Source organism: Trichosurus vulpecula, chromosome 1, assembly GCF_011100635.1.
Source record: "Trichosurus vulpecula isolate mTriVul1 chromosome 1, mTriVul1.pri, whole genome shotgun sequence".
Taxonomy (NCBI): domain Eukaryota; kingdom Metazoa; phylum Chordata; class Mammalia; order Diprotodontia; family Phalangeridae; genus Trichosurus; species Trichosurus vulpecula.
In genome coordinates, this window is record NC_050573.1 from 49,278,728 (window position 1) to 49,291,144 (window position 12,417).

At 49.3% G+C, this 12,417-nt stretch overlaps 1 protein-coding gene and 1 long non-coding RNA gene across 8 annotated transcripts in view; one reads left to right on the top strand and one right to left on the bottom strand.

Annotated features, from left to right (window-relative positions):
• The window catches only part of FBRSL1 (fibrosin like 1), a 313,547-nt gene that overhangs the window by 151,680 nt on the left and 149,450 nt on the right, over positions 1 to 12,417 (top strand). For all 7 annotated transcript variants that reach the window (XM_036755653.1, XM_036755655.1, XM_036755635.1 and 4 more), the window contains exon 4: positions 8,443 to 8,478. In XM_036755653.1, coding sequence (XP_036611548.1) covers positions 8,443 to 8,478 — 36 coding nt within the window. The remainder of the gene's footprint in view (positions 1 to 8,442; positions 8,479 to 12,417) is intronic.
• On the bottom strand, positions 3,639 to 5,943 carry LOC118847030. The gene is made up of 2 exons (XR_005010212.1): positions 5,541 to 5,943; positions 3,639 to 4,477 (listed from the first exon to the last, which is right to left on the bottom strand). It is a non-coding gene; the product is annotated as an uncharacterized LOC118847030 (long non-coding RNA).

Genomic DNA, 12,417 nt, shown 5'->3' on the forward strand with positions numbered 1-12,417 from the left:
CATTTCTCCTTGGTCTATATCTGGGTTCCAGTAAAGTCTCCTCCCTCCATTAGGCCCTTCCTGGTCACCATCATTGTTAGTATTTTTTTCTCTTCCCCCAATCACTTGGTATTGAGTTTGTCTTTCTTTCCTGAGGAGGAGGCTGTGAGGGATGGGTTGGGCGTGTGTGTAGCCAGCCTGAGCTAAAGAAGAGAAGACAAGGGGGATGGGTGGGGGGGGGGGGATTATTTGAAGGCTTGTGGTACTGAGAAGGGCTTAGCCTCCTGTTCTGAACCACTTCTGAGCACTGACTAGGGACCGATGGGTGGTCATTGAGAAGAGGCCCATCGACGCTGGCTATTAGAACAAACCCCCTGACAGTGGTAGATGTCACAAAGTTGAACAGGCTGCCCAGAGACGGCATGGGTCATCTGTCCCCTGGCACCACCACCCCCCCCCCCCCCCCCCGCCCCCAGACTTTAGGCCCAGGTGCCCCACCAGAACCCAATAATCCTCATTAGGTTTGATAGATTTTAGGAGCCTTTCTGGCCAGTCTCAGACATGCCCCAGGAAGACAGTTGACCTCTCTATTGTAGTGGTCTGGTCAGGGACCATTAATCTGTGCCTGGGGGTCAGAGCCCTGGCCTATCTATCCTTGTGTCTCTGGGGGTCAGGCACTCATGACCCCAGACAAAACTTTGGCCTGTTTCCCAAACAGGATTTTCTTCCCCACCTGGGGATGGGGGGCGGGGGAGTGGAGCGCAGGGCAATAACCTCATTCCGAGTGTTGGGGGCCCCTGCTCCTACCAATTGTGTTCTGGCTGTTGTGCCAGGGCCTGTGGGGCATCTGAGTCCACTAAAGCCTTTAAAGTAAGGCCTCTCTGCCCTGACCCATCAGCTTCGCAAGGGCTGGGGCTAATGGATTTTCTCCCAGACTGAAATGAATGACTCTTCCTTCATTATCATTTAAATAGGACTGGGTTGGTGGGGCAGCCTGATAATTGGGCCATGGTGGGGGGTGGGAGGTATCGTCTGGATAATGGGGACCTGAGGGGAGGCCCTCCCGGATAATGGGGACTTTTGGAGAGGGTGGGCCGCTCAGATAATTAGGGCCATGGGGGCACTAAGGGAAGGCTGGGCTTGGGGGCGGGGGCGGGTGGAGAGCCGCAGAGGGTAATTGTCATGTATTCTCAATTTTGTCACCACAAGATGGGAACATGGAGTAATAATTGTATGTGTTGGGGGCTGGAGAGGTAGCAGGACTGCCCTAGTTAGCGGGAGCTCTGGCCTAATTGCCCAGGCCTGATGAATGAAGACGGATTCCAGGCACAGCCAGGGCTCAGTGTGAGCGCTGGTGCAGAGGACCAAATTGCCAATTATTGGTCCTGGACAGGGCTGGCAGGTGGGGCCTCAGTGGGGGGTGGGGGAGGGCTGGGTAAGAAAGCCTCCCCAGAGGGGGTTAGGGACTAGGGGAGGGCATTTTGACCCCAGCTGGACTGCCCTTCCCCTCCCCCCAAGCTGTGACGATCTAGAGATCTCTGCTGGAGGGGACAGGATGGAGTCTGAAGGTGGGAGTTGGCAGGACCTTCCATCTCAGAGTCATGTGTGACTCTACCTCATCACTCTGTCCCCACAGCCAGCCAGCTGGAAGGGACCTCAGAGGCCCTCATTTTACATGTGGGGAAACTGAGGCACCAAGAGCCTTTGGGCCTTGCCCAAGTTGTAAGGTCCTGTTGATTCTGCCCCTTCTCTAGCTCTCCATTTCTTCTGTCCTGGACTGTTGGTTCCCCAGCCTCCAGGCTCTCCCCTCTCCAGTCCGTTCTTAAAATCATAGTATCCCAGACTAGAGCTGGAAAGGACCTCAGACACCATCCAGTCCAACCTTCTTCACTTTTTACAGATGTGGACCCTGGGCCTCAGAGGTGATGGAGCTTACTCAGGTCCCATCAGAGGCAGTATGGGAACCCAGGTCCTCCTAACTGGCCAGAGCCATGAATCCTCCACCTCTCTGGGCCAGTTGACCCTGTGGATGCCCTCCTAAGACAGTGTTTGCAGGTCGTGTGAGCTTGGCAAATTGGCTTTCCTCCTCTAGGGAAAGAGAGAAGACTGGCCCAGGTGACCTCTGATTTCCCTTCCAGCTCCAATCCATGCTCATTCAGTCCTTCATTCCCCTAAGTCTGGTCCTGGGCCTCCTACCTCTGGCAAATCCTCCATCCCCCAAGGGCCAGGAGTGTTGGCCAAGGACCTGCTTCCCTCACGTCAAAAATGTCTGTCCATTCTGTTCTCTGGGTAAGAAGTTGGGTACCGCCCATTGCTATAAATTTTCTATTTTGCCTTTGAGAGAAATATTCCGGGAACAGGCAGCTTTCCTCTCGGGCAGGGGCCAGAGCCCCGAGCCCCTGGCATCTGTCAGAATTATTCCACACATAAAATGCAGTGAATCACACGCCGCCGGGCTGAACTAGCATGAGCTCTGGTTTCCCACTGGGGCAGATCCAGAAAATCTCTTTTGCCCTGTCCTTGGACCAACAAGGCTGGGCAGGCTTTAGTTGTTCAGCATGTGGATAGAATTGTGAACTTGGAGGCAGAAAGACCTGAGTTCAAATTCCATCTGACACTAGCAGCTTTATGACCCTTTGGCAAGCAGTTCATTCAACATTTGGTCAGCAATTACTAAGTACCTGCTGTGTGCCCAGGCACAATGCTAGGATCTGTAGAATACAAGAGCAAAAATGTAATAGTCCCTGCCTTCAAAGAGCTTACATTCTTTTGAGAAACCACACGTACCCAGAAAATTAAGTTTAAAAATATACATAATCTATGTAGGGATTGAAGGTACTCAGGGATCAGGATAGACCTACTGTAGGAGGTGGCATTTGAGCTGCCCTTTGGAGGTAGCCAGGGATTCTGTGACTCAAAGGAGCAATCTCAGGATGGGGGATGGCCAGCAGAAGGAAAAGTGCAGACGCTGCTTGACCTGTCCGCTCCTCAGCTTTCACATCTATGCAATGGAGATAATCATACCTCCTGTCTTCACCGCAATGTTGTGATGGTCAAGTGGCGTAATGCAGGCAAAGGACTTGGCAAGGCAGGTGCTTAATCAGTGTTTATCAGCTGGTTGTTATTGTCCTTCACCTGTGATTCCTCAGTCAACAAGTATTTATTAAAGTCCCTGTTGTGGGCCAGGCACTGTGCTAAGCATGGGGGATACAAAGAAGGGCAAAAAAATGATCCCTGCCATCAAGGACCTTCCAGTCTATTGGGGAAGACAACGTGCAAACAACTCTTGTGCAAACAAGATACAGACAGGATTCACTGGAGACCGTCTCAGGGGAAAGGCTTCGTGCAGAGGGGGAGATTTTAGCTGAGACCTGAAGGTGGCAATGAGGAGGGAGAGCATTCCAGGCAGGGGGCACAGCTGGTGGAAACACCAGGAGTCGGGAGATAGGAACAGCCCTGAGGCCGGTGTCACTGTATCACAGCGTGCTCAGGTATAAGGTGTAAGAAGACTAGTTTGGGGCAGTGGATCTTAACCATTTCTGTGTATCTGGTGATGACCAGAAGACACCTTTGTGAGGGAGGAGGCTCACAGGCATAATACTTAGCACTTGGTATTTTTGGACTTTGTCAATGTATCCGTCCATTATGCTGACTTTTTTCCCCCTCTCTAACAAAAAGTACTCTTTTCCACATAGGCTGGCTTTCTGGGAGGGGAAGGTATGATGCTATGATGTTGTAAGAAAGAGAAAACATTAATAAAAATTGTTGAGAGAGAGAGAATTACAACAGAAATCAATTCTATCGAAATAAAGTAATCAGCATTCTTTTTAAGAAAACAAGTTCATGGAACCCGAGTTAAGGTCCTTTGGTGCTGGTTTTTTTCCAGTGAGGAACTCCCTTAACCAGTAAAAGGCAGCAGTTTCTCTGCAGCTTTTACAGTGTCAGAGCCTTGTGTGGGCACTAATAGGGGAAGTGGTGTGCCTGTAGTTCACACAGTCCAGTCAGAGGCAGGATCTGGACCTCAGGTCCTCGTGACTCTGAGGCTGGATCTCTTTTCGTCCAAGGCCTGTCATCATCATCATTATCATCAATGAAATCACACATCCAAATACAAGAAAAACTGACTTGTGATTTGCAGGACCCTGGGCCTGCAGCAGTGTTCACACGGATCCATGATTTCATTGATTTTCAGGATCGAAAGCCCTCAGTGCCAGCCCCGTCCTGTGTGACTCTCATCCAGGCCCACCTACAAACTCACCCCAGGCGGTCCAGCCATCCTGCCTTCCCTGACGTTGCCCCGTCACAGTGGGGGGTCCTCGCTGTGCCCGCTGTCCCTTACCCAGTCGCCGGCCCATCTTCTCTTCCTAAAATATGTTTCCTGGAGGACGACTTTTACTCATAGACTTTTCAAGTTGCTTGTTGGTTGTTGCCGCCTCTCATTTCCCCTCTGTCGGATGGGTCTTCATTTCAATTCTGGGTCGTCCTTGTTTTTAGTTGCCTGTCCAAGTATATAAAAACAAATCAGTCCCTGCCCCAAGGAGATTACTTTGTACGCAGGGTAGGGTGGGCACAGAGGTACTCAGATTGAGTTTGTCTGTCTTTATGAGGGCAGCCAGGTGGTACAGTGGATAGGATGCTGAGCTGGGAGTCCAGAAGCCTCATCTTCCTGAGTTCAAAACCAAAGCCTCAGACACTCGCTAGCTGTGTGACCTTGAGCAAGTCACTTCACCCTGTTTGCCTCAGTTTCCTCATCTCTAAAATGAGCTGGAAAAGGAAATGGCAAACCACTCCAAAATCTTTGCCAAGGAAACTCCAAATGCTTTACTTACACACACACACACACACACACACAGTGGAGCTGTTGCTATGCTGGGCTGTGGAGAGGGAAGTAGATTGTAGGGGAGTGAATGAAAGCCAGCTCTCAGCAGGACTGTGAGGAGGAATCAATTAGGTTCCACAGGACTGACCCCGAAGCGGTGAGGCCATTCAGGCCTGGACTTTGGCTATTCCAAAGAAGCCTGGCCCTCCGGCCCGCCCCCCACCCTCCGGAGCGCCTGACTCTGAAAAGGGCCTTCTGTGTACCCGGGGAAGGCAGGGCCTCTCCCCAGGGCCTGAATCCTCCCACAGGGCCAGTCATTAGCAAACAGCAGCAAAGAAAAGTGCTCCTCCTCGGCAATGTTATTGCCCCTTGGGTCCACCAGCCCCTACGGTACTTGTTTGTATCTTCTGCTGCCCTCGTGGAATGAGATCAATTGATCAAGAAGCATTTCTTGAGCTTTTATTTAGGCCATTAGGTAGTGTAGGGCAAGGGACCCGGAGTCTGGAAGACCTGAATTCAAATCCAGCCTCAGACACTCTTAACCAGCCGTTCGACTGTGGCAAGTGGGCAGATCTGTCTGCCTCAGTTTCCTCATCTGTGAAATGGAAGAAATATCAGCCCCTACTTCTCAGGGTTGTCGTGAGATTCAAATGAGATAACATTTTGTAAAGGCCTTTGTGAACTTGAAAAGGCTAAACCTTTATCATCATACTGGGGATACAAAAATAAAAATGCCCCCTACCTTAAAGTAGCTTCACATTTGATAGGAAGAGACATCTTGTTGTTGTTTGTCCTTCATTCTCAAAGAGGACCATGACATCAGGAAAGGTACGCCATGACTTGTAAAGTGAACTGGCTTTAATCGAGGCAGGGCTGTGCACAGTCACCTGCCTCACTTCCTCCGGAGCCATCTGGGTCCAGTGGCCGGATGTTCATCAGGACTGCTGGAGATGGCTCCCAGGAGGCATCCTATCCCTGGATCAGGAAGAGCATGGAGAAGCCATTAGCTCAACCAGCTCGCTTCCCAGATGGGGAACCCAAAGCCTAGAGAAGCTCACAGATTTGGAACTAGAGGGGAGACAGGATGATTGATTTCGAGGTCAAAAGAGAGGTCATCAAGTCGAGTCCTCTCACTTGACAGCAGAGGAAACTGAGTCCTTAGCAAATAATTAACTCCCCTCCCTCCCCATCCCCCTGGGCCTCCCAGCTTCTAAGCAGCAGAGCCAGCATTTTAACCGAGGTCCATTAGCTCCAGGCCCCCAGCTCCTTCCATAGCCCCATGACGTCTCTCAGTGCCTTTCCTTTCTTTTTTGAGCCGGGGATTTTGTAACATGCCCCTTTTAAATCAAGTTTTACATAACACTAAGACCTTGTTAATGTTCAGCAAGAGGTGGCCTGATATTGCAGGCTGAAATCCAAATTGGAGGGACTATATGAGAGAGAAAAAGAGAAAGAGGGAGGGAGGGAGAGAGAGAGAGAGGAGAGAGGGAGACAGAGAGACAGAGACAGACAGACAGAGGGCACTGGAATTTCTAGGTCAGGTCTGGGGACCAGTGGGTGTGGGGCTTTGTTTGAAGTGGGAGGAAGCTCTGTTCCCACTTCTATTCAATCCTGTTCCTCCATTTCTCCTTTCTCTCTCCATTCCTGTCCCATCCCTGGTTCTCATCTTTGTTTCTAGTAGGTAGAAACCACAATCATTTTGTGAGTTTGGGGGGGGCATTTTCCACATGGGAGAGCGTCCAGCCAAGTGCCTGCCCTTTCTATACTTCCTCCAGCCCTGGGGAGGTTTAGCAATGGGATCAGCTTCCCCTCACCCCCTCCTCCAACCCAGCACCATCCCACCCACCCCCTCTCTCTCCTACCCCTCCACTCACCTTGGCTTGTCCCATTCTATATCTAGATCCTTAGTTGTCGGATCTCCCCCAACTCAGTTGTTCAATTCAAAAAGCCATTTCTTATTACTCTGGACATCCTTTTGTACTCTTTAGCAGAATGTCTGCAAACTACAGTCCAGGGATTATATCCAGCCTACGGCCTCTTTTTGTAAGAACTAAGAATGTTTTTAAATATAATAAAAACCATTCTTAAGGCAGTGAGCCAAATCCTGTGTTTGCTGACCCTTGCCCTTGAGTGATCAGACTCATAGAATTGCAGCATCTCACATTTAGAGGGGATATCTTTGGCCACGTGGTCTCAGCTTTTGCTTGCAAATATCCAAGGATGGGGTCCCATTATCCCCGACACATCATGCTCTCTGGGATGACTAATTTAGAGAGAAACTTCTCCTAAAGTCAAGATTATATTTGCATTTTTGCATCTTTCCCGGACAACTCCCCATTCGACCCATGGTTCTGATGGGAGTAATCATCAAAGAAAACCGATGGTGATGTGTTCTTTCTTCCTTCTGGTGGGGGAAAAATGGGGGCCCTGTGGGTGGTAGGGGACTGTTGCATATGTCGCTGGATTTGGCAGTTTCGTGGGTTTTTCTTTTGCCTGAAGGGGAATGGATGGGCCATAGAGTCTAAACATAAGTCATTTTAATCACAAAAGATATCAGTAAAATTTAATATTAAAATTTTCCAATAAAATGTGGAGGCAGGTGGTGGGGATGGTTAGGTGAAATGACACCATCCCTGCCCTCATCGGGCTTCAGCCCAATGTTGTGCTTTAGTGGATCTTACATGAAAAAACATGATGAACATACAAGTCGTCCCAAAAGTCTTAGTGCAGCATTCAGCTGTTAAACTGTTAGAGCTTTTTGAGCAAAACAAACCTACTTAAGGTTTAACAACTTAAAACTGCACCAATACATGTACAAGGGTATAAAAGGAAGCTCTAGATCAGGTGCCTAGCACAGAGTCAGTGCTTAATAAATAATTTTTGTTGATGGATTTAAATGGTGTAAGAAATTTTAAAGAGGGGAGAGGTCACTTTTAAGAAAACTGAGGCAAGCTTCCAGGAGAAATAGTCCCTGAGCTGGCTCATGATGGAAGATAAAAGAATTACAGATCTGGAGCTAGGAGGGACCTCAGAGGCCATCTGATAGTCCTTCTTCCTTTACACATGAGACACTGAGGCCCAGACACAATAAGTGCCTGCCTTTAATGCACAGCTAGTAAGCATCAGTTCCAGGATTTGAACCCAGGTCCTCAAATCTTTTCACTGATAAGAATCATGTACAGTTTAGCTCCAGCAGATAGGGGAATAATGTGAAATAAGGTCAGAAAGGTCAGGCAGGCGGTAGGGAGCCTTAGGTGGCATGCTGAGGAGTTTGTATTTTGCCCCTAAGGGCAGTAGGGAGCCATGGGAAGTTTTTGAGCCGGGGAATGAATGGACCCAGTGTTCCTTCTGGTACAGAGTTCAACATGAGGTATCCAGAAGTGAGGGGCTTTGAGAGGTACAGTACCTGAAATCCTTTAGCTAAGGCTTGGGTCATTTCAGCCATTTAGCTTCACAAGCATTTATTCGGCCCCATGATGTGCCAGGCACTGCACTGGGATTATGAAGATAAGGCCAAGGCCCCTGTCCTCAGAGAGCTACATTCTGTTGAAAACCTCAGCTAGAAATGTAGACCCTGGCCAGCTGTGCTCTTTCCTGTGGTGTGCCTTCCCCTGTATTGACTGTGGCTGTCCTTCCTCCCACAGAGCTCTGCGCAGGCCTTCTCGGGACGAGGCTATTCCGTAAGTCATTTTCAATGTCTTTGTGTCTGTCTGTTTCTGATCATTGCAATATAGGAACCTGAGGGGGGATGGGGGGCGGGGAAGGGTTGGGGGAGAGGGACCGGGCTGCTCAGGGACACCCACCTGTGTTGGCGGCGTTTACCGACTAACTTCCTTCGCCGCTAGTAAAGGATGGCCAGACGTGCCCATTGGTGTGGATGTGGGGGGTGTAACCTATACAGCTGGGCTTACGAAAGGTAGGAACAGCATGAGGCGGCGCCCCTCTTCCATTTGCCATCTCCCTCCTCTCTGCGTCAGCTCCATCCTCGCTTCCCCTCTCGCCCCACCCCCATCTCTCTGTCTCTACTCTGGACCTGTCTCTGTCCTACTTCCCATTTCCATCCCCATTGAGAAGAGAAATTGGTGGATTTCTGAGGAATCTTTGACCTTGAACGGCATCCTGGCCAAGTGTGTTGTGGTGCCCACTGAATATATCATCAAATGTGGTCATCAAATGTACGCTAGGTGCTCACCAATGTGTATGTCAGAGCTCTCCCTATAAACGCCTCTGCCCCTTTGTGCACAGCTGGGTCTGGGGAAGGGCTTCTCTCTCCTCCAGCTCTTCTCCCAGAAACCTTTGGAATCACAGCCCCAGAGCTACCAGGATGGGTGCCGGGTCAGTGGGGCGTTAGATATGGGTGTTTGCTCTGAGCCAGAGAAATTCAAATTAGGGGATCAGCGCAATGGTCACAGAGGCTCCACTTCATAGGGGCATGGGCATGATTCTTGTCTCCAGAGGCCAAGGGGAGCAAGTTGGGGTTGTGAGGGGAGGGAGGGTTGATTGCTTCTACACCACGCACAAGAACACTTGCCCCAAAATGTGTGTCTGTCTGCACCCTGAGCCCAGTGTCTCTCTCTGTTAGGAGGTTGGTACTGTCTTTCATCATAGGTCCTCTGGAATCATGGTTGGTCATAGCCTGTCTTGATCAGATTAATAAGTCTTTGAAAGTTGTTAACTTTTACCTGCAGTTTGACAGAGAAATTGTCTCTACTCCCTAGAATGCCCCCATAAAGCTCTCTCTATTAAAATCAGCCCCTTCAAGGGTATAGAACTCGGGCTGGAGGGGGCACTGTCCCTCCCACCACCCCCACTCTTACTGGACTCCCATCTGAGGAGCAGAGAACATATTAAATGGCCCTGTCAGTTTTCTTACGATGCTAGAAGCCCTTGGAACATCTTATGTCTACAACATGGATTGACCTTGAGAGTAATCTTGAGCCTGGATGCTTGGTTCCCTAGCTTTGGGTGCCCTGACCAGGTCTAGGAGAAAGACTGACCATGGACAGGTACAGGCCAAACTTCAGGCCACAGACCTATGTGGAATACAACATGCTGGGTTCCCTGGGAGCTTACAGGATGCACTTTGGTTCAGTTGCCTGGGATTTAGGTGAGGAGGAGGCAGCTGTGCCAGAGAATCAGTCTTGGACAGCCATCACGCTATATCCTAGCCCAGCAACCTGAACCAATGAGGAGGTTGAGGGATGTGGAGAGACTCCAGTCCTATTGTTAGGATGGGCAAGCCTTCTATGGCCAGTTTCAGTTCTTACACATGTTCTTCTCTCTCTCTCTCTCTCTCTCTCTCTCTCTCTCTCTCTCCTCTCTCCTCTCCCTCTCTCTCTCTCTCTCCCTCTCCGTCTCCCTCCCTCCCTCCCTCTCTCTCCCTCTCCCTCCCTCCTCCCGCTTCCTTCTCTTTCGCTTCCTCTCCCTCTCCTTCCCCCCTCCCCCCTCTCATCTCTGTTCTGCATTGCATTTGGCCAGGCCTTGGCTATCATAGGGTCTGTTGTTAACCACCAACTTTCATGCATACTCACAGACCAGCTCTTATCAATGGAGGGTCTGAGAATTCAGGTCTCTGCAGGCTGCATTAGGAATGACCTGTGAGCCATAACACATATAGACTTTTGTATTCACACTCATACACTCACACTTAGGGGTAAAAAGATCTACATATACATGTTCTTAAAATCTCCTCCCTGGTATGATACAGTTGTCCATGTGGCACTGGGGTCTGTTTTATCAGGTAATCCATTTCAAAGGGAGAGTGACCTCCACCCTCCCCAGTACCATTCTTTTTCTCTTTCTTCTCCCTTTTCCCCTTCCCATCTCCCTTCTTCCTTAGCTGCCCCTTTTACCTCTCCCTCTCAGCTTCTCTCCTTCCCCTCTTCCTCTTTCTCCATCTTTCTCTCCCTTTCCCTCTGGTTTTCTTTTCTTCTTTCTTACATCTCTTCCCCCAGATCTGCTTTCCATTAAACAGTATCCTGCTTCTAATTAGGATGAAAAGTGCCTATAAATTTTCCCTGGTTGCCTTGCCCATAAATAGGCCTTGGGCCTGGCTGGCTAACTAACTGGCTAGCTTTCCTGGGGCTGAGTCAGTGGCCCTGGTTGGGGATCCCAGGAGGCTTCGTGGTGCCCCAGTGTTTATGGGGAGAAGTCACAATGGGATGGCAATTCATGCCATCCCACAGGGCTTTTAAGTAGGGAGCAGCCATCTGTCTCATCCTCCCTCCTTTCCCCAGGGCATCCTGAAACCCTTCTCTGATTCTCCCTGTTCAGCTGTATTTTGTCCTGTCTTCTTCTGTACTGTGGTTGCCATCTTCTGCTTAGGCTGTTGGCCAGGAGGGGTACCCCAAAGCCAAAGGTGGGCCCTCTGTGTGCTGCTGCTCCTTCTGCCATGTCCAGCCCCAGCCCCCAAGGCCTGGCATCCATTTTCTCCCAGTCTCTGGTCTTCAGGAGCCACTCTGGGCAGTTGACTTTTCACTTGCTTTCTTTCCTCTCTCCTCTCCTGGTGGATAAATTCCACAGAAATATCTTGCCTTTGTTTCCACACAAACTTGGATCATTCTACCTCTGAGAGGAACAATTGCTGTAGCAACTCCCGTGGAAAACTCCGGCTTAAGGGAGGGATTAAAGCTGGGTTTGCCTGTTTTGATGGTGTGTTCAAGCCTGCTGAAGGCCACTGAAACCCATCCTTGGCCTTCTGCTGGGGAATCTTCAGTGGCTTTCCCCCAAAGTCCACCCCATTTCACCCCCGGCCTCTGCTGCCTTCTATTCTTTGGGGGAGTAGGGCCACATCCAGGACGACAGGCCACTGAATTTGTGATGGTCCTGTCTGGTCCATAAGCTTGGTTTTGTTTGAAAAAAATTGCAATCAATCAATCAGTCAACCAAAAAGTATTTATTAAGCACCCACTATGTGTCAAGCACTGTACTAAGATACAAAGAAAGGCAAGTAACAATCCCTTTTCTCAGGGAAATAATAGCCTAACATGGGAGACAAAATGTATTTAAATAGCGTGACTTATTTCTTCAAGTTTCAACTAAAATCCCACCTTCTATGGGAAGCCTTTCTAAAGAAGTCTCCTTTAAGTCAAGTACATTCCTTCTTTTGATTATTTTGCAATTTATCTTGTCTGTGTCTTGTTTGTACATAATTGTTTGCATGTTGTCCCCCCATTAGTTAGTATGTGAGTGCTTTGAGAACATGGACTTCCTTTTGTCTTTCTTTGAATCCCTAGGAGTTATCAAAGCGTCTGGCACATAGTAGGTGCTTCATAAATGTTTTTTGAGTGACTCAGTGGTCGTGATTAAAAGTTTAAATAGATTAGTAAAACATGGGAAAATCACAAAAGCATTAAACACACGTTTCATGGAGTAATACATTCCAAATACTTCCCAGTTCCACTACAGCATCTACTACCCCTTTCAGGTTGGAGTCTGTTTCCTTTGTCTCCAGTCTCCTCATCTTTAAGAGCCACCATAGAAATCAACTGTCTTATAATAGGTGCCCTGTTTCCCAGTAAGGTAGGGTCAGGGCACAGATAGTCCACAGTGGAAAAGTGTAGGAGCTCCTGGTGGCTCTCTGGTCTCAACTGCAGAGGCAAACAAGACAGCAGAATTTA